The sequence below is a fragment of the Akebia trifoliata genome, chromosome 8 (assembly GCF_017979445.1).
Source record: "Akebia trifoliata isolate Shusen 1 chromosome 8, ASM1797944v1, whole genome shotgun sequence".
Taxonomy (NCBI): Eukaryota; Viridiplantae; Streptophyta; class Magnoliopsida; order Ranunculales; family Lardizabalaceae; genus Akebia; species Akebia trifoliata.
In genome coordinates this window covers 6,491,898-6,513,718 of record NC_141382.1, presented here as the reverse complement: position 1 = coordinate 6,513,718, position 21,821 = coordinate 6,491,898, and the positions used below count along the sequence as shown (strand labels likewise).

At 34.7% G+C, this 21,821-nt stretch overlaps 2 protein-coding genes across 4 annotated transcripts; one reads left to right on the top strand and one right to left on the bottom strand.

The window, feature by feature from the left end:
• The first annotated feature begins 525 nt into the window (after positions 1 to 525).
• On the top strand, positions 526 to 10,596 carry LOC147395766 (F-box protein SKIP17-like). 3 transcript variants are annotated; one of them, XM_086449825.1, is made up of 13 exons: positions 526 to 901; positions 1,592 to 1,767; positions 4,714 to 4,905; positions 5,013 to 5,123; positions 8,186 to 8,271; positions 8,469 to 8,590; positions 9,034 to 9,098; positions 9,220 to 9,292; positions 9,375 to 9,437; positions 9,542 to 9,606; positions 9,685 to 9,759; positions 9,841 to 10,079; positions 10,163 to 10,596. In XM_086449825.1, exons 1-12 carry the CDS (start codon positions 575 to 577, stop codon positions 10,055 to 10,057), a joined length of 1,572 nt encoding a protein of 523 aa, XP_086305951.1. In that variant the 5' UTR covers positions 526 to 574; the 3' UTR covers positions 10,058 to 10,079; positions 10,163 to 10,596. The 3 variants fall into 3 exon arrangements, with proteins under 3 accessions (XP_086305951.1, XP_086305952.1, XP_086305950.1); XM_086449824.1 differs by having other exon boundaries at positions 527 to 901; positions 9,841 to 10,596; XM_086449826.1 differs by lacking the exon at positions 5,013 to 5,123 and having other exon boundaries at positions 9,841 to 10,596.
• A 1,706-nt stretch (positions 10,597 to 12,302) lies between these two features.
• LOC147395765 (thermospermine synthase ACL5-like) lies at positions 12,303 to 15,937 on the bottom strand. The gene is made up of 9 exons (XM_086449827.1): positions 15,463 to 15,937; positions 14,748 to 14,814; positions 14,545 to 14,639; positions 14,319 to 14,421; positions 13,920 to 14,165; positions 13,224 to 13,299; positions 13,058 to 13,116; positions 12,680 to 12,816; positions 12,303 to 12,590 (listed from the first exon to the last, which is right to left on the bottom strand). The coding sequence occupies exons 1-9, from the start codon at positions 15,600 to 15,602 to the stop codon at positions 12,503 to 12,505; spliced, it is 1,011 nt and encodes a 336-aa protein (XP_086305953.1). The 5' UTR covers positions 15,603 to 15,937; the 3' UTR covers positions 12,303 to 12,502.
• Positions 15,938 to 21,821: the final 5,884 nt, after the last annotated feature.

The window sequence follows — 21,821 nt, the reverse complement described above, 5'->3', positions numbered from 1 at the left end:
CTAATATTCGATAAATTGTAAGTAACATTTTGTGATGAACAAATAAGTGTACAATAAACATAAAATTTCATATAATAAATCGCTAATCAATTCATAAAAAATTATTAGTTTATCCATAAAAAATCATTAGTTTATGTCCCAACTCCTAAAATAATTCATAATAATTATTATATACATATATATTTATTTATTGCATAAGGATTCGATTCTTGATTTGGTTTGGTTAGGTTTTATACAAACTTGATCTAAGAATCGAACAAAATTGATCGATTCTCCATTTTTATAACCCAGAATCAAACCGCTACTTATTCCAAACTGAATCAAACCACCTTAAACCTATCAGTTTGGTTTGATTCTCGGTTTGAACCGTATCAAGTTGCACCTGTTGGTTTTTTAACGATTCTGGGTTGAAAATCAAGGGGGGCAAGACATTAGATTTAAAAAAAAAAAAGGGGAGGTATATCTAATATTTACCAAATTGTGGAGGGGCATGACTAAATCACCCTTAGCTTTACGATTAAGCTCTCTCACTCTCTCTCTCTAATGGTGAGTCATTTCTTCCACTCCACCCGATATGGATACGCTCCTCCACTCTCCCTCTCTACCTAAACGACCTTGCTGCTTAGACCCTCCACCTGAGATTTCTAGGGTTTCGAAACCAGACCAAATGGATTGTCTCTTGGAAACATTTCTAGGGTTTTCAGATTCCACCACATCTCTCGACATCTCCCTCGAGCGACTTCTCGAATCTAGGGCTTGTGATTCTGACCAGAACCAGTTGATCGAGAGTGCACTTCGATTGGGATCTCTTCTTCTTGAAGCTGGTAAAAAATCGCAGCGAAAACGATTCACGAAGCATAATTCATTCAATTGGGTTCTTCCCCCCGATCTCACCATCAAAGTAAGTTTTCAATTTGCGCTTTTTGTCGTTTTCAATTATGTTCCAATTCGAACTCTATGTTTTATTGTGTACCTTTTGTTTGATTGCAATTTAAATGTATGAATTTAGAAGTTTACAGTTGAAATCTAGGTGGATGAGCTTGGTAATTTGTTGGTTTTGGGTTGAATTGGTAGATAATTAGGTGGGAAAGATTTAAAAAGTGTGAGGAGATTTCAATCGATTTTTTTTTTTTTTAAATTTTAATTTTAATAAAATTTGATTTTGGATGAAGTAAATGAGAGTTTATGTGGCAGTAGCTTATAAAATGGTGCTGTGGTGACTTTTCTTTGTTCTTGAATGTACGCAATTGTGTCATTGTATATATCAGAATGGAAAAAAATTGATTATTTTGAGAAATTGGTATTCTACAATGACTGTAATGTGGAGAATGTGATTTTAGGTGAATGGGTGGTTGTTATGTGACTTCCTTCTACATTATGAACAAATATCATTGAATTAATTCCATTTGTGAATGGGTTGATTTTTTTTCTGCTTGTACTTATTTTTTATTGTTTTGTTCTCAGATTTTTCTTTGAGCAGATAAAGCACATTTTAAGCTTTTGTTTTAGTTTTTCTTTTCTATTTTCTTATAACAATTCATCTATCAGTTGTTCACTATTCTAATGAGTTATGATGGTTGTTGATATGAAGGTATTTTCCATGCTTGATACACAAAGCCTTTGCTATGCAGCTGCTACTTGTTCACTGTTCAATAAATGTGCAATGGATCCTTCATGCTATGCCAATATTGATTTAATGTCAGTAGTCCCAAAGGTCAATAACAACATTGTATCTACAATGATCCAACGAGCAGGGAAGAACCTCCAGTAAGAATCCTTCTGGTATTAATTTAGATCATTTATTGATTTTTTTTTCCAGGATAATAAGGTTCAAATACTTACTTGAGAAACCTTGATGAGCAATATACTTTCTATTTTCCTTTTTAATATATATGATGCAGGATGATGAGGGGAGATAAAAAAATATGGGGGTTTAGGGAATTTGGTAAACCCAAAAGTTAAAATGAAAACAATGATTGTAGGTATGACCACAACCCCAATAAAAATGGTCAGAAGTTTGTAGGATAAGGAAAGGTTAAGGATTAAAGATTTGGAAAATAGATTAATGAAATAAGGGTTAAAGAAAATGGGAAAAGGATAAAGGATTGAGGTTTGTAAGTTTTAAGAATTAAGAATGGAGAAAGGGGTTTCAAGAATCAAGAAAAACAAAATAATAGAAAAGAAAAATAAAGATTAGAAGAAAAAAGAGAAAGGGATAGAAAGATTGAACCTTAGAGTCACACCAAGGGTTTCTTTAATTCACACCAAGAATGGTGGAAAACTCACTTCACTCCATGAAAGAAACTCATTCTTTATTCATCAAAATATTCGTTTAAAAAAAAAAAACCTAATACAATCTATATAAAGAAAATAAATCAAGAATCCTAGTCAAACTAAATATCAAATAAATTAATCTTATTTTCGTAACTTTCTCTCTCCTAATTTTCAAATCCTAATAAACTTAAATATAATACAAACTAAAGTTACTAAATTGCCTCTAAATATTATACTAAGGTCATGAGCCAATAAAACATCAAAATAAGTCAAAAAAACATAAAATTAAAGTCCTAAAACAATCTAAAATAATCTTGAATGATAAAACGATAAAGACCCAAATAAGTGAAAACCTAAATAATTACAAATTTTTCCTCAGAACCCTTGACCGTTGACTTGATTTGCGTTCTGAAGTAATATATTTCTTCCATTTTGAATCCTTTGTTATGATTCTTGTTCTTGGTTCTTAATCGGTAACCTTTCAGATAATGTTTTTAATAAGAAGAGTTAGTTGAGAATGTGTGTAGTTGTAATCACAAAACTCATATTCGTGACTTTCATTCAATAAGGTTTAATGGATACTTTGGTGCAGTTTGTCAAAGGCAAACCATTAAGTTTATTTTGTTTGTTAACGTAGAGAAATGGAAAATAATACAAATCAGTCAATATTACTACTATCTATATTGCTTCAATTACCGAGAAATGTGGTTGCAATGTCAACTGCAAGTTGGACCAATCAATTACTTAAATATGTACTACAACATATTTGATCAGATGAAGAAAAAGCAAAAGACTTAGTATTTGGGGGCAGTGATCCTATTTAATCCATTGATATTGCTAATGTCTCTGTACTTGTGCAGCTTTACCATTGACCTAGAATATAATGTCTCTAGACTTCTGTTGTTAGGAAATATGTTGCTCAAGATGACCTTTTGTTAGTGTAACCTTGAAGCAATGTTTAGGAACCCAACTGAGAGATCTAACTGGAAGTTGGAGGTGGGAGGGGTTGCGGTTGGCTCAATCTGATTGAACTGAATGTCTCATTGGATTGATTCGGGGATGCGGCTGCCTTTTTTAATATCTTTTTCACTTGGACATGTTCACATATCCTTGTGGGATACTCTGTATCATAAAGAAAATGTTGACATAACCTTATTTTCTTCAATGTAGAGTTATGGTTGTTGAGTCTCAACGTTGATGATTCATAATGAAAATAAATAATGGAACAAATCGGAAATAGGATTTGCTGAAGTGGGTTTGGTCTCATCTTCTCTATTAAAAGATCTATTTTGCTTTTATGGGTCTGGTGATTTTGGGTTTTCTTAGGGAGTGAGTGAGGAGATGATGATGAATTCAGAGTTCTATTTGTTTCTGTGCTGATTTGATAGAGATTGTTTTCAATGTTGACTGGTGTAGGATTTTTGCATTTCTTGATGAGACTAGAAATTTCATTTGCACTCAAATTCTGATTTAATGCCATATGGAACAAGGTTTATAAGTTTCTCAAGAGTGCATTACCTCTCACATTTAAGATTAGAAGTGAAGAGGAATGGTAGGAGCTTATGAATACCCATTTGTTTAGGATCTTATACTTTTGACTATTTTTTTGTAGCCATTTTTTTAATTTTTTTTTTATCGATGAAAGTCATTTCATTAAGGCGGTCAAGAAGACCGACGAAAAGAAACAATACAAGAGAAGCTAAATTAAATATTCTCAATGCTACAAACATGGTCCCATCTAACAACAAGTCTTCAAAGGATACGCCCCTAAACTCCTTAAAGACCTTGCACCAGAAAAATAGCAATTCCAAGATGGACGTGGTTGGTTCGCGTTGATTCACATGGTTTGCCTAGGTCAATGGCCAGCCATCACTTTTTGTCAGGTTCTAATACTGGTTTTGGAGCTTTCCTATACCCATCACATCCATTTAGTTAATTTTTTTTTTAATGGTTTAAGTATGAGGGCAGGGTTTTGATCCCAGGTCTGTGGTATTACCACACACGGACTTACCACCTTGGTGAGGTGGTGCCTTCTTCGTTTAATGAACCTTCAATCAAATCAACTTGTTGAATTTGAAGAATCTTTCAAGCATTTCTTTCCATGCCACCCTAGCAAATATTTTGCCTGAAATGACCTTGGTTTTGTTTTTGTACAGTGATTTGGGTTTATTTGTTAAAATGTGTGTTTGTGTGTATACAACTTGGTTGTATTTCTGTTTATAGATGTACACATCTAATCACTTCTCCATAGGTTATATATTATATAGAAAGGGCAAGGATTGCTTTGTAAAACAACATAAGCTAGGAGTCTGAAAATCTTACACCATGGGCATATATTTTGATAAACTTACAAATCCAGAATTTTCTGACTTTTTTTGCTCACTTTGTCAAAATATCTCATTCAAATGATTCATGGATAATATTCATTCCCAAATTCAGGTCTCTCAAGCTTGGTATAATGCCTGCTCCCTCTGCATCACCCGGGCCTTCTTGTCCTATTGTTTATACCATCAGAAATTCTGTAGATGCTGGCTTTTCATGGAATGATAAGAGATCCAGGCAAGGGAAGGAGTCATATGTTCTCACGAGATCCTGCTTAATGTCTTTAAGTATGGATGGTGGTGCTGCTGGGTATGTTTGAATATTTGAATTTTCAGATAACTTTTTGTTTCCAAGTGACATAAGGTCAATAGTGTCGTTTTTTTTTTTTTTTTTTTTTTTTAATTTTTTGTTGGAAGGGCTCTGCTGAGGAGAATGCACCTCTACAATATTGATAGAATGGACAATACTGCACTTTGCGCAGCTTTATCAGTTTGTCCATCTCTCCTTGATTTGGAAATTGTTGGCCTGTAAGTTTTATTTTTGTACTGATGTTCATGTGCATCATTATGTTACTTTGCTGACCAGGTACTTATGTCTTTACAATGTTGAGCATCTCGGTTTTTATAATGTACAAGTATCGCAGATGCTTGTATGCATTGAGATACATAGATGAACATGGCATGCATCACTGCATACTTGTCTTAGTTATTCTCACCTATGTATGTGTTATATTCTCTAACATATATAGATGTCGTCTACTTGCAAGTGTACTTGTGCGTATCCATATTATAAAATATTTGGTCTGTATATATTTACACATATATGAGATAGTCTATAGTTCTTGTTCTTTCTTCCTTTTTCTTATTCCCTCGTGTAGGGCTGATATGAATATCATGTTAGACAATCCAACCATATGGTGATTTGCATACCGTGGGGACCATCCTCACAAAATTTCAATCCATTTTGACATACATAACCTTAGTAAAAAGTGACTTGAAATTGGAAAATCTTGACTAATATTTTAGACTGTTAAATTTAAGTCATTTTTTAAATATAAAATAGTAAGATTAGAATGATCTGATTTTGGTGACAATGATAATGCTCGAAACGACTCAATGTACGGTTGGATCATCAAACAAATATCATCCATTTTGGGCCTCATAAGTGGGGGTGCAAACAGAGAATAAGTGCTTCATGTCATGACCATGGGTTTCTAATATTTATTTATTTATTTCTAACATGATGTTTTAACTCTCTCTCTCTATCTCTTGCTAACATGATGTTTTATGCCAAGAAACCTAGGAAAAATCTTTGGTAGCGAAGAACCATTATTCATTGTGTATGCCTTCAACAAGTGGGAGATGAATGTATAGTATATTTCTATGGAATTAGTGATGTAGGACAACCTAGATTTGTTCAATTCTAAGGTTGTTCTACTTTGGGAAGGGTGGTGGAAAGGGCTAAATAATTGGTGATGAAGGTAGAATTATTACAGGGATTTTTTTTTTCTTTTTTTTATTCCCAAGAAAAAAAGAGTTGCAAAATCCTAATTGGCTATTGAGATATAAATTGCAAAGTTTTGCAAATTACGATATTTTCAATAGAGTAAAGGAAATGATTAGGGATTGAGGAAGAAGGCGTTTCAAGAATTCAAGATTTGAGACTTCAAGAATTAAGAAAATCAAGAAAATATATGTAAGATTAAAAGAAAAAGAGTAGGGGTAGAAAGATAGAACTTTGGAATCGCACCAAGGGTTTTTTGGAATCACAATAAGAAGGATGGCCTCCAATCATTGGAAAAACTGAAAATTTTATTTTTATTCTATAAACTTATAAAAACAATTACAATAGCTATATATAGGCTAGACTTTAAATTCTAATATTAAAATTACATAAAAATGGACTCTTTTGACCTTGAGAAGTCAATCTCGTATAGGATTGACACCCCATCGGTATTTTAGCAATAACTTTTTCAGAACTCATCGAAATTGCTAAATCTTGGGCCCGTTGTATAAGTAACTAAATAACTTATCAAATGACATCAAAATTGACCTAATATGACAAGTTTTGATCCCTCAAAATAAGGCCTAAAGAAAAATGATGTGGATAATACCTAAACTCTTACAAGACTTCTAAAATTAAAAGATATAAAAAAAAAAAAATCAAATAATCTAATCTAAAGTAATCCCAATAAATTTTAAAAAATAAGTCTAGACCCAAACAAGTTGCAATATAAACTATTCCAAATTTTCCATTGAAAACCATGAGTAATTGGCTTGATTTTCGTTCCGCATCAATTGGGTATGTAAGTTGGCAAGTCCGTAATTGTAGTTGGGGGTGCTTGCTTTGTATTGTTGGTCACCTCAAGTCCTCGACCGCATCTTTTAATATAAATTCTGTGCTGATAAAAAAACATTTCTAAATTAAATTACTAGACTTTGAAAATCTGAACCCTAAAAAGGCTCTAAAATTTGTATTACTTGTCATAACTCATAAGGACCATATTTGTGAGACATCAACACTAGATGATGGATAAAATGTCTGATGGTGAAAATATTGCTAGAAATATTACAACTGGTAAAATATTTCCTTTTCTAGAGCCATTATGCAATGATTTCCTTTAAGAAACTTGGGATCTTAGATGTGTCTAGCCTGGGTGAATGCCTAACTACTAATGATCATATTCGGCTATGCTTGCCTAGATCCTGTTTAAGGTGTTAGGGGGCTACTTAAAGTACTCACGCATGCAATACTGTGATCACTGTTCTATAGATACAAAAACCTTCTGGACTTGCTCTTAGGACATAATGAAGGATGATCATAAGGTACTGAATTGTAGTTTCCTTTTGACAGGTATGATGAAAATGATGATGATACATTATGTGGTGGGAATTAACAGAAAAATAATCAAATATGTCATACACTATAAAAAGAGTCTCATGCAATATCTACAGGTCTCGACCGTTAAGTAAATTGACTTAGTTGAGTGGTTGTGCTTCTCCATAACCTCCCAAACTAACATAATTACACAGGACCCATTGGATTGGTTCCAGATGTGCAGAATGGGATATTGGTTCCAGATGTCCATTAGATTGCCTTGTGTTACTTCTTGAAAAACTATTCTCGGAGAATGTATCCATTCAAATAATTTATTATATGAACTTGTAAAAAAAAATGATTATATGGGCAGTTTGTCTCAACTGGGTTGCAACTGAGTTTTTCTTTTGCGAACCTTGCCATATAGATCAATGCTGATAATGCTAATTCTCCACTTTGATTGGTACCTCGGGAGTGAGATATGTTTTCATATTTCTTAAGATGCCATTGGAAATGATACAATGTATGTTTATGCCTTTGTAACTACAAGAATGTTTTTCTTTTGGTTGATGTTTCTCTATGTTGAGGCCTTGGCGTGTTTATTTTTTCATTATGAGCATGCAAATAAGTGGCTGATTAAAAAAATAAAAAATAAAAAAGGAAAAGAACATGCATATAAGTGCATTTGTGTAAGTATTTTTTTTTTCTCTGTTAAATGAATAACTAGGAACATACAGGACTATAAGACCCTTAACTCTGATCTTTTAAACAGTCATGTTGAACTGAGGCAAATATTGGAGTCTGTGAGCGCAAATTGTCATTTAATAGAGCGTTTATTCTTTGAATCTTCTAAAACAGGTATAGCTCTTTTTTCTTGTGTTTATCTTTTTCACTCTCTAAAACATTTCTGCTCGCTTGAAGGTGCCACCTGTTGAGGAGGTACAGTATGTGTGTGGTAATACCCAATATCTGGAATCAAACTCCTCCCAACTTACTACACAAAAATGATTTAAAAAAAAAAAGATCTTCTTACCATCCAAGTCTTTCATTATCAGGCAGAGATGACAGTTTGAAGCAAGCAACTTGTGTCAATCTGGTAAATGGTTGTCCTCATGTGACTTCATTGGCCCTCAGAGGATTTAAGCTGCAGGATTATAAAGTCCGTGTACTTCTTAAGGTGTACTTTTGCTTCATACGTAAACTAATATTGCAACTGTCATCTTTTCATGCACAAATTGAGACAGCCTGTCTCAGAAAGTTGAGCAATAGTTTTTTATTTGGAACATTTGAATCCTTATCACGATCATGAGCCAAGCAGGCCCTGAATAATATGACACCCTCCCCCCCACCCACAAAAAAGAAAAAAAAAAAAAAAGAAGAAGCTAGGACTATGAGCATATTTACCTCTAAGGCTGTGAACCTGTGTTCTGAGTTGACTTGTACAGAAAGTGTGGTTTTAGGCAATATTCCCGAGTATACCCTGCTATTGTACAAGTCAATAATGGAGGCATGAAACATATAAATAATTCATGGGAATCATAATTCCGTGAAACTGGCGAAAGAAAAAATAACTATATGTGCTTTCTGATGCTCTTCTCATCAATTGATCTTTCTTTTTAGGGATTTCACAAGCTTAAAGTCGTTGATTTTTCAACATCTTACTCAATCACTGGCAGCTTTCTAAGGTTCAAATATTTCCATTGTTCATCCAAATTGCTAGAGTTTCTATCCTGCCGTGGTGCTTGTATTACATCCATTGCTTTCAAATGTTTTCATTAGCTCCTATTCACAGTTTTTGGTTTTTAGAAACCTTGGCTGTGGGACAAATGGACATTTACTGGAGGTCCTGATCGTACGGGACTGCATGCATCTCAAAGAAGTAGGACTACCATCCCTCTCTCTTCTGTGTTCCCTCACCCCCTTCTGTTGAAATTTGAAACATTATTTCATGTTATATGCAGGTAGAAGTTGCTCGCTTTTTAGCTGCAGTTAATGCAGGAGACTTTAAATTCCTTAGACATCTTGTGAGTAGAGAAAAAATCACTGTCATGCGATAAACTTTATATCCTTTTATGTCTTTTTGATATTTAAGGTCACGAGTTATATTTACTTCAGTATTGCCATGTAGGATATATCCAATAGGGAAGGCTTAGCATCAGAGAATGATTGGTATGATAGGTGTTACAATCCAAGGTAATGAGTCCCTATTTTTTATACTGTTGATTGCTTCATCTTTTCCATACCAACCTTTATTTTGTGCACACTCTGCAGTACAATTCCTTTGAAGCGGGTACTGGAAGAAAGGCCTGAGATCTGTTTACTAGCTGAGTTTCCTCCAGAGGGGAGGTTTGTTACTCTTTCAACGATTTTTACTGGTGAAAATTTTGGAACTAAACTAACCACTCTGTGCCCATGTTTCTCTTGTAGGTTCATCGAGATCGAACAAATAATCAACAGTGACATGAACAGTGATGCCAGTTTGCCTTCGCAGATAAGTAGTCACACATCAGATGTTTCATTGTTCATGAGTTCATCCGAGAGTAGCGATAACACTGATCCGGGTAGTGGTAACGAGGATGGTCGTGAGGGGGGTTACATAGTTTACGAAGAAAGCTCAGATGAGGTGGACTTTGTGTCTGTTTAGTGGAATTGTGAATGATAGCAATGTAAGTAGAATGCATCAGGTCATCATCTGTGTGTGTGTGTGTGCGCGCGCTACAATATTCAGAAAAAGTTCTTGTGTTGCTAGGGAGGGCATGCTTTTCTCAAGCCCGTTCCAGAGTTCCGGGTGCAGTTGGCAAAGCAATGACTCTTTGACTGCAGATGTTCTTAAGCATATGCTGCACACACTTCCCCTCTACAATCCCGGGTTCTGGGGTATATTTGTACCTGAAGAAAAATTGCAGGTTGGTTTGTTAAGTTCGGCAACAAGCTTTGCATTTTTAATATTTACCTCAATACGTTGAAATGTACATTTTAAGGAACCCCTCCTGAAGGACTTCTGATCTTTTGGTTTAGCAGTCCCCACAATCTGTTAATCACGATTCTTGTCAAGTTTGATGGACCATAATTAAACTGTAGTCCAATGCAACTTGTGTTACTCCATTTTCTATGATGATATTTGTTGAGTTGATGTTTACCATCTTTTATGGACATATTATATAGTTGTAACACATTTTTCAATGCTTTATGTTTCCATGAAACTATTGCATGGGTCCTACGTGGGAGTTTGTCTAGGCTTAAAGCAACCTTTTTGACCATCGAATCCATCTAACAACGGAATCCTTTTTTTTTTTTCCTGACAACCCAAAAGAATGTCAGAGATCATCTATTTGTTCTGATCTTTGGTAAAGATCTTCAACTGAGGCGGGCAAATTGGAATGCATAGGTCCTTTGTGTATGCTTATAATTTATGCAGATAACTTGGGTTGGCCAATCTATTATCTATGGGAGCGGTTCGGCAGCCCTAAAGTTTGCCAAGTTTTGTGCCAAACATTTTTTGTAAATACTTTTGATGGGGTTAGAAGTTTTGGAATAGGCTGTTTTTTGTGAGGATGATCTCTACGGTGAAGAGATCATCTTTACAAAAAATCAGCTCATTTTGAAATTTCTAACCCTAGTTTACAAGTTGAAGAATCGTGGACCATCTAATTTTTGTAAATCACTTTTGATGGGGTTAGAAGATTTGGAATAGGCTGATATTTGGTGAGGATGATTTCCTCATCATAGAGATCATCCTCACAAAAAATCAGCTCATTCCAAAGCTTCTAACCCATATTTTGAAAAATGATTGGCACAAAACTTGGCAAACTTTAGGACTGCTGAACCGCCCCCATTATCTATTGCTAGGAAAAATGATATGGAGGTATGATATAGCATTATACAGAATGCCAAGAGTAAATTGGATGTGAGGTTTTGAGAGTTTTCATCTGACATTTGGTTGGGGCCAATCATCAAGAAAAAAAAAGGTATATGGTTGGGATCATCCAATCAGGTTTTAATTTTATAGCAAGGGAACATTTAGTTGGTTCACTGATGACATACGTAATAGCGACGAATCATTACAAATGTTTTACTAATTGGGTTGTTTGAAGTTGAATCTGTCACATGGAAGGTATAAATGGTGTTATGCCAGAGGTTTGACTTTAGAAGCTTGATGTATCACTAGATTTTTATGGCAAAGCAAAGTCGATTGAGAATGATAACGTATATTTTTATGGATTGGGATCAGTAACTTGGTGATAGTGGGAATGGAACTCTCGAGTCTATGGTTAAGTTGGAGGATTGGAAAGAGGGAGAGGAAGATCAGAAAAATGGAAGTAGATCGAGATAGACGTGAATGTACTTGAATTATTTGGAGATAAGGCCTCAGAAAAATTTAAATGGAAGATCAGGATTAATTCAGCCAGCCTCAAATTTTTGGGATGAAGGGTTTGACGATGATTTCAAACATTCGTGCTTACAAGTACGTTAGTCTTATAGCTTAGATCCATTGTGATCCTGCAAGATTTCTCTTTTTAGGTCTTCATGAGCTACTAGGTCAATCTTGAGAAATACTTGGAACGGTTTCTCTATAATTTTAATTGAGAACCATTGTTACACCATATTTTTCTTACAACACACCAACCTAACCTTTAAAAGCAAACAGATTTCAAGGGGTGAGGTGACGCTTAGCTTTTTTTAATTATTATTTTTCCATCATCCCACCCCATTCTCTGCAACTAGAACCCATGGGAGAAAGGGGGCAAGTGAAGAGTTAGGAGGGTGTATGGGTTGAGATATATGGGGTTTTCTAATACCATGTAATCTCCCAAGTCTTTTCTAAGGTTTAGTAGAAAAACATAAACTAAGAAAACTGTAATAGAGACAAAGGAAGAAGAGTAAGAGAGTGGGAGAAGTTATACTTTAATTAGGTGATAGGAGATTCTTTTAGATTCAAACCATGGCATCCCAAAACCATTTACAAGAAGAGAAACATAAATAAACAGAAAAAAGCAAAAAACAAAGAAAAACAAAGATTGTATTGAAATAGCAGTCTTTTTGTCCAAGGGCATTAACTCTGGGGCTCCTCCTTCACTTTCATCCTTCTCTAAGCATTATGGGATTTGTGTCCAGTTCCATGACCATAGATGAACCTTGCTGTTCCTTCTGTGTACACTTGAGTCTCCTTGGCCAGCCTATGAACAAAAACAACCCCACAATCAAATAGTCTACAAAATGTATTCATGCAAAGTAAAAAAGAAGAACATAAATTAAGAAAACCCACGATTTTCTAACGGCTTTGCACAGGATTGAAGCCGACATAAACGTCTTGCCATCGAGGTACCTGTTCTCCCCTTTGATCCTTTGTTTGATTCTGATGTCCAACTCTCCTGAATCTTCTGTAAATGGAGTATCCGATGCCTATATTTACCCGAAAAAAAACTCTTTTAAGTACATCGATTTCACATAATTACTTTTGTGGTTTAATGAAATGTCAACATCCAAACGCCTCCTGTCGGTCGAAACCAGGATAAAACATTAAAGTTCCTATATTATCCAAGATTCTCTCAATTGAGATGATCGAATTTTTTTTTCAACCGACCAGACCCGAGAAGAATTTTTAAACCTTAGTAATAATAAATTTAAGTAGTAGTTTATTTACCATAACCCATCCCCAAGTATCAGCATAAGAAGGTATATGAGCTGAGTAAGGCACCACATCTGCACATAACCCAATTTTTTTTAAAAAATTTCAATTAATTTACACACATAAATATCTCTAGAAAAGGATAAAAAAGAGAGATTTTTTTTTTTCTTGTGTTACTGACATTTGAAAACCTGTCTTAATGTATTGTAAATGCAAGAGAAAACTTCCTTATGGCTGAACACTCCTGCTGGCCCTGCCTACAATAAACAAAATACATACAAAAGTGAAAAACTTAGTCAAAATAGTTTTTACTATTTTTAAAATAAATAAAATTATTTATTTTTTGTTCTCGACAAAAATATCATATATGGCTGAATACTTTCGCCAATTTTTTTATCTGATTCAGTCATAGTTTTAAAACTCGTATTGACATCTTGTCTCATTCATGTACGAGACCGAGTCATCTCGGACTAGTTTTAAAAAAATGCCTTAGAATTAGAACAAAACATGTCTTTTTGAGACAACTTATGAACTCGTCTCATTGGTGAACGAGACCGAGTCGTCTCAGTCTCCGACGAGATTTAAAATCATGGATTCAGTGCATTTTCAAATTAACTCGGCCAAGTTAATGTGTTTGAGTAGAATGAATTTCGAGGTGAGGGCGGGTTCGGTAGAGGACCACCGGGCTTGGGCTTAGGCTTTAGGCCTATAAATTGGCCCCTTCCCCTTCTTTCCTCAAAATTGGCTTGAATGCAGTAAAAATGGGCTAGGGCTTGATGATTTTTCTCAAGGCCTGGCCTAGTTAATAATAGATTGGGCTTGGGCTAACTTTGTAGGTCTGATTAAAGCAGCCCATTTATATCTATATATTATTTACCTGAGTGACAAAAATGCCACCCTCATTGAGTCTAGGCTTAACGGTTGACTCATAGAAGGATTTAGTGTAGAGTTGGTAACATGGGCCCCCTTCAATTGGGTCAGCCAGATCTCCTATGATCACATCAAACCCATCTTTTCTACTCTGAAGCTCAGCTCTAGCATCATTGATGATGAGATGAAGCCTTGAATCACAAAATGCTTCTTTGTTTACAACCAAGTAAGATTTGCAGAAATCCACTACTTCCTGAAGTACAATAAAACACAACTCACAACAATACATATAGAACAAAAGAAAACCCATCTATTTTGGTGGGGACACGTGTATGGTTCAAAATTATAGGGACTACACCCAACATCTAAAGTGTCTGTACCATCTTAACAAAAATAAATAAATTACCTCATCAATGTCACACATTACCACCTTTTCTACAGTTTTGTGCCTTAAGATCTCTCTTGCAGTGGAGCCTTCACCTCCTCCCATAATAAAAATGGTACTTGGGCTGAAAAAATATACATAGTGAGGGTCTATTATAAAGAAAGTACAAGAGGGTGTTACTAATTCAACTAATTTGTAGGGTGGTCATGGTGAAATTATTAAAAGACGGGGAGAATATAGAAATTACTTGGGGTGATGAAGGAGTGAAGGATGAACAAGAGATTCATGGTAAATGAATTCATCTATCTCTGCACTTTGAAGCTTTCCATCAATAATCAAAGCCTGTAGAGAGAGAGAAACTTTAAACATAAAAGAATACAAAACCTTTTTCACTTAAAAAGTTAGGAAAAAAAGAAAAAACATTTTTTAAGAAAAAAGATTATAATAAACCTTTCCAAAGGGCTTTGTGTCCAACAAAGCAATGTCCTGATACTGACTTGCTCCTGTATGCAAGATACTACAGCAACAACAACAAAACAAAACTATTTAGAAAGAATGTGTCTACAAACATGTCTTTAAATACTAATTCTTTTGTTTGTTGCTCTTTAATCTTGTCTAGCTTTTCCATGACCAAGATTGTATACTTTATGCTTATTTCTTTCAAGTTTTAAACTTTATAGGATGAAGTCATATGACCAAGCTATTTATTTATTCATAATATAATACAACAATGTGCCTGGTTGTATCATTTCATATTTGTTTTTAACATATATAAGCTATGTAGGTGTGAAAAGGGGTAGGAAATGCTAAGAAGCTTCAACTTTTGTTTCTTTTTTCTTTATTTTATTTTTACTTATTGAAGCTTCTTCATGATTTTGTTCTTGAATCTTCTTCTTATAAATATATTAAGTAAAATGATAACTTACCACAAACCATAACAAAGAAGAAATAAATAAAACCAACAAAGAAAAGAAAGCATCTCTCTTCCTTGTCTTTCTTTTTAAGTCTTTAGAGATGAACATGAACAACAAAAGAAGAAAAATCAAACACCAAGACAAAGAAATTTAGCTTTGTTTGCACTTAAGAGAAGAGGAGGAAAAGAAGTTTAATAGAAAGTAAAAAATGGGACTTAAAGGGTTATACAGACAAACATATAGAAATTTACCTATTAAGAGCAAAACACCATCTCAAGTTGGGTTCAATCTCTTCTTCATACCAACAACTCTTCCTATGATTTTCTCCTCCTAAGTTTCCATTCCCATTAACTCCATTTCCATTGCCATTATTGCTAGAAATGTCACCCATTTTCTTGCAAACGAAACTAAGTTTAGAAAGAGAAATGGTAGCTTAGCTTGGGTTGTAGAGAGAGAGACAGACAGAGAGAGAGAAAGAGATGAGAAATGGGTGAAGGGTGGTGGGCATTATAAGGGAGAGTGGCAGAGAAATCGAAATGGAGTGATTATGTTGGTTGGGTTTTTGAGTTGGAAAACTATAATTGTGATAGATGGGGTTATATTTTGGAAATTGGAGTGTGTGGGGGAAGTAGAAGAAAAGAAGAATCAAAACTGCTTGGATTTTCGCAACCTAATTAAAGGCTTTGTGCTCATGTTGTTTCATACTTTTCATGCGAGTGTTTGTGTGCTTTTGAGAGATATATACGTATATTTATACATGTTTTGAGAGAAGAAAAAATTATTGATGACCATAATATAAGCTAGGATGATGATGACTAAGTCATCCTTAATTCTAATAGTCACCAATAAAAATAAAATAAAATAAAAATTTGGATAAAAATAAATAATTGTATCAAATGATTCATGTCAAGAAGGTCAAATTAAGTTCATTTTTCTTGTGCTACTGCAATGTTCATCCAAGTTTGCCCCGAGTGACTTTGAAGGGTCCCAAGTGATCAAGTCTGCCTTGGGGGTGATGTTTAAGGGTCATGAGTGACCAAGTTTGTCTTGAGTGGCAGTCGGTCGAGAATGGCCTAAGGGTTTTGAATGACCAAATTTCTACCCCAAATAGCGTTGAGGGGCCTAAAGCAGGCATACGGGGACATTAGCGATTCCATGTAAATTGCCAAGGTCCACGGATGTCCTTTGTATGCGCAATGATTGTCTAACCTCAAATTGAGTCGGTGGTCCAAGAAGACCATCCAAGCCAATATTGTTGGGGATGGTATATTCTTGGAAGTAGTAGTCCAATTATATACTAAGGGGGTAGGAAAGTAGGGGGGAAAGTGTCTTGGTTGGGAAGGGTATCCAAGAATTAAAGCAATTTTAATATGGGTAAATTTTCAAATAATTACAAAAGGTTTCGGTATTTTTGAAATGTTGCTAATGTCGACAAAGTTATCATGTAATGTTGACAATTTGATAACATTTTGTCAACACTAGATGGTAGTTGTGTCAACACATGTAACACTTTAGGTAATTTTGAAAATTTTGGTAATTGATTGGAAATTACCCTTTTCATATTGAAGTTTAGACGAGGCGCACGAAATGACATGATATGAATTGATATATTGAATTCAAGATGTCCGATGTTGCAAAATGATGGCAGTATTAAATGTGGATGTTGTTGAGAAGTTCAAATGAGATGGTTTGTGGGAATATGCGTTGGAAGGTGAAACGGCTCTCGAGAAATTACACAAATCGCATTTTCTCGAGATGGGGTAATTGTATAGGATATGATTGGACTGAATCTTTGCCCTATGTGATAGAATTCAGAAAAAGGTTGGAAGGACATGAGGAATTATATTCTAACAAAGTTTAACACTAGGGTATCTATTTTCTAAATCAACTCAACTTGGTTGAGTTGAACTAATCACTTTTCGGAGTGGGAAAGCAGATGGTTGGGACAAATACAACCATGTTCACGATGGGATTAGGAAAGTATCCCAAGAATCTTGGAAGGGTTGATAATGTTGATCACATTCTTTCCTAATGGATTACTTTTTATCTTGCTAAAGCTTTCCCCTTAATGAACCTGAAGATCCATAAGACAATCATCAAGAATCTCCTCCCGTACGGAAATGGGTGACGTGCGAAGGGAGTCTTATCTATAAATAAAGGAGAAAGTCATATTAGAAAGGACTATTTGGAGGTGATGGGTCATCTCTATAACCATTACTTTCTAAAACTTTTACATTAATTGAAGCGTCAGAGGGTATTTGGCAGATACCACACCAATGCCCCAACTCGATGTTGCAATGCTTGAGGTGCATTCATGTCAAAAAAGCACTACAATAATAGAGACCTACTATTGCCACACCAACTTTTACTAATTTCACACCAATTTCTAAAAAATTGCACAAGGAGAGTGTGGCATTAGTAAAAATTGGTATAACAATAACAACTCTCCAACAATATTTGTAAGAATTAACATTTTTTTTTTATAAAATCGATGACTCTAAAAAGACAAGGAATATTAAAAGTGACATAGATGGATATAATACGAAAATAATATACACAAATATAAATAACTAAATATGATTCATATTCATGTTGCCAAGCCCACAAATAGAACATCATGGGCTATGTTTCCTCCATTTACAGGTTTCAATGGGCCCAGCTTGGTGATCTACACCCTATATACTGTTTCCACAATTGTGGGATGAGAGACAACCCCAATCCTTTTGATTAAAATCAGAGGATCTTAACCGTCCAATTGGCCAAAGATATGGTTTGTAGACTTGTAGGGTTCATCAAAGATGGTGGACCTCATACCCACTTTATATAACTTTCCACCGTACATTTTAAATAGTCTGTCCGGGTGGTACTCCAAGTGCTCTACGAAATTCTCTACGCGATGGTTTCTGAAACTATTGCAGAGTGGTCAGTGGAGAAGATTTTGGGGGTACGAATGGGATATAGATTTCCCCTTGTAGCCTTGTAGGCTTTTTGTTTAGTACTCCTGAAAATAAAGCCTATTATTTAGACCCTCTTCTTCTAGTAAAATTAGTAACAACTCCTTTGACCTTTTATCAATGATGTTGACTGACCAAAACATTTTTTTTCCCTTATGGAACCATCAAGGCAAAATATCGTAAAACACAAAAAATTAAGATAGGAGTTTAAAAATTAAGAGAAACTCTAATCGGGGCTTTGAATTTTGTCTTCAAATTGACGTTTACTTCATTTTGAAGACTTCGAACTACTTTTGAATTTCAATCAGTCTTTGACTTCAATTCACTATTATTTCCTCTAAAACACTATTCACTCGAATAGATGAATTTTCTTCATTTTGAAAAATGATTGGAGTTTGATTTAGAGACCTTCATCTCTAAATATAGAGATTTGAAGGACGGTTGGAGTTGCTTTAATTAACTGTATAAAATAATTATCCATTAGAACAATGTTATCTCTTATCAATCTTATTGATAACAAATAGATCTGTGCTAGAAAGATCAATAATGTGTCAAGAGAAATTAATATTGGGCATTTCATTTCGTGCAAATAAGTAGAAGACATTCGTTAAGGTTGAGATGCCGAATTTTTTTTTTTTTGCTCACATAAATTTGGGATCCACCAATCACATGTATCCACGTGTATCAAATGACATTCCTAATTTACCCTTGACTACCCTTATATGCTTAATGTGGCAAGCACTGAGGAATTTGTGAGCACTGTGAGTAAAAAACACGATTCCTGAGATGCCTCATAATGGATTGCCACCAAACACAATATTGGTAGAATATCGTCTTGATGTACTTATTCATTTCTTCTGTAAATTTTCGACAATGAGAGTAAAACAGGTAGACATACCTTCTAAAAATTTGCGAACTCTAATATGATATTGATCATTAACAGAATGAGTATCAAAACATAAATATTAAAAGATTTCGATTTATGAGTTTGACATACATATGGTCAATAATCTAAGGAGGTATTTGTAATTCCAAAATATATAGGGTTCTTATTTTCCAAAGCATGCAAATAGAGACTTACATGGGTACCACGGCTGATGATGATGATGGATGGCATGGATAACTCATAATGATGATGATAATGACAATGCTCCATAATATTTTTATTTTTTTTCATTTAATTTTAAGATAAAAAAAATAAAAGATAAAAGATAAAAGATAAAAAAGTAAAAAAAATTAAAATAATAAATGATGATGAGGATTGAAGATGATAAATACCGAAAATTTGGGTATATTTGGATTTTGTTCTTCTTGGTTGGAGAGTGAGAGATATAGGCGTGCTGTTGGCATCATCATCATATATTCTCTCTTGCCCAGGCGCACTCATAATCACCCTCCACCCATCACCATCTCTCCCCCCCTCCCCCTCCCCCTCAACAAAGATTTTTCACTAACCCCAACTACCATCAAAAGCCACAATTAATCACCACCATCCATCCATCCATCCTTGATTGACACGTGTCAAAATCATATTGGCCCCACTTTTTTTTTTTTAAGATTAAAGAGGAGTTAGGCAGACCTTCAATCAGAAGAAGAGGAGAAACTACACTCTGTCGTAGGCATGCGGCATCCTTACACAAATTTTTTTTTGCTGGACAAAAGATTGGGTCACTTAAAGAGTTTATTTATTTATTAGTTGAGTGGGACCCACTTGTATTGGTCCCTTATGATGTGAGATTTGCATCAGCATGATGTGAGCTTGTTAGGGTTTGGTATTTTTTTGTGGGGTTAATTATGATGGATTCACCCACCTTGTGGTCTGAAGTTATGATGGCTTCTGCTCTGTTCCCAAATCATGACCATTGAATAATAACACAAATATTATTATATTATTTTATGTTATAATTAGTTTTAATAACCCTCATTAGCAGGGTGCCGACTACCTTAATTGGTCAAATTTGTGGGTGTACCATAGACTTGGGTTCAAAATGACATCTTGTCTCGTCCATGAAGAAGACCATTGAGTTGTCTTGGATGAGTTTTTCGATACATTTAAGATGTCTCGTTCAACAATGAAAAAAATGAACATAGGACATGATTTCAAAACTTGTCTAAGATTGAGACGTATCGTCTGAGTCATCTTGGTATCAGGCATGAATGAGACGGATAGACAGGTCAATTTTTCAAACAAGATTTAATATTCCATGTGCATTTTTTTAATTTTTCGACGAGACATCTCAAACATATCGAAAAACTCGTCCAAGATGCGAAACTGAGTTTTAAAACCATGGTGTTGGGTTTTAAATCTCGTCCGACACATTGACTTGTATGCCCGTCTAGTCCATGCTTGATACCAAGACAACTCAGGCAATACATCTCAATCTCGAATGAGTTTTGAAACCATGGTCCTCATCAAGAATAAGAGTAACTAATTTTAAATGGGTCGAATATGATTTAATATCCTTTGATCTGACATTACATGGCCTGACCCAATTGACTCAAATTTGGGAATGATTTCTCTGAATCTAGGGATGTTTCTAATGTGAAATGCAGTTCAACTCGACTCAACTAAGTGATCCAATGGGTTTGGATATGTTCTTATGTAGAAAGATTAGAGTCTTGATCCATTTTTTATTTATTTATTATTATTATCTAGATCTAAATAAAGATATACTACTTAGATCTAAATTGGGTCTGACCCATTTTATGTCCTGCAAGTAGCTTAATTGGTAAAGTTTATAAGTGATGATACATTCAATTCTCACCATTATCGTGTTAGTCATCTCATTAGGAGCAAGCTAATCGATCGGGAAAAAAAAATTCATAATTTTAAAAGTTATTGACTCGACTGGATTTTGAGGTACTAATCCAACTCGCTGAGTTATCTTGGTAAGTCATCGAGTCAACTCTTCAAATATGTCAAGTCAACTAAGAAAAGAATCGAGTTAGGTAAAAAACTAGACCACTTCTTTGGCTAAATGTAATATTTTAGTGGAGAACAACAACAAATATATTCTTATTTATTTTAAAATATTAAACTATATTTTAAATATTTATACATTTAATATATTCTTAATTGACTCATCCAAGTTGACTCGATAGTCAGATATTTTAGATGGACCGATCCAATGGTTTTGGATATTGGATTCTAGACAGATCCTTATCATGAATAAGACATTTATGGTGGATCCAATGTAGATATTCAGTTATGGGTCAGGTTATGCCTCTGACCCATATCCGATCCAACCATGTGGTCCTAAAATGCTACACTTATTGTCCTTCCAAGGCCTCTCACTTCTTGAAGCTAGGAGCTATTATTTATTGAATGGGTTTCTCTTCTAGTCCAATCTAAAAAGTGAAACTTGAATGGATAACATTTCAAAGACAGCTTGGGCTCTTGAACCCCAACAAAAATTAGGGTGGAGATTGGGCTACGGACTTGGGCTACCTAATTAAATCCATTATACAAGGACCTCATTTGGGCCACATGGATTTCTACATTGGCCCAAATGGCATGTCAACCCTCTAAAGTTCATCGTTTAGATTACGTTTGAAAAACTTTTCGTTTTTACCTGATTAAGGATTTTGAAAATGGATGGACATTAAACTCCAAAATTTAAAATCCAAATTCAAAAGTGGAAAATGTCTTTTTTTAG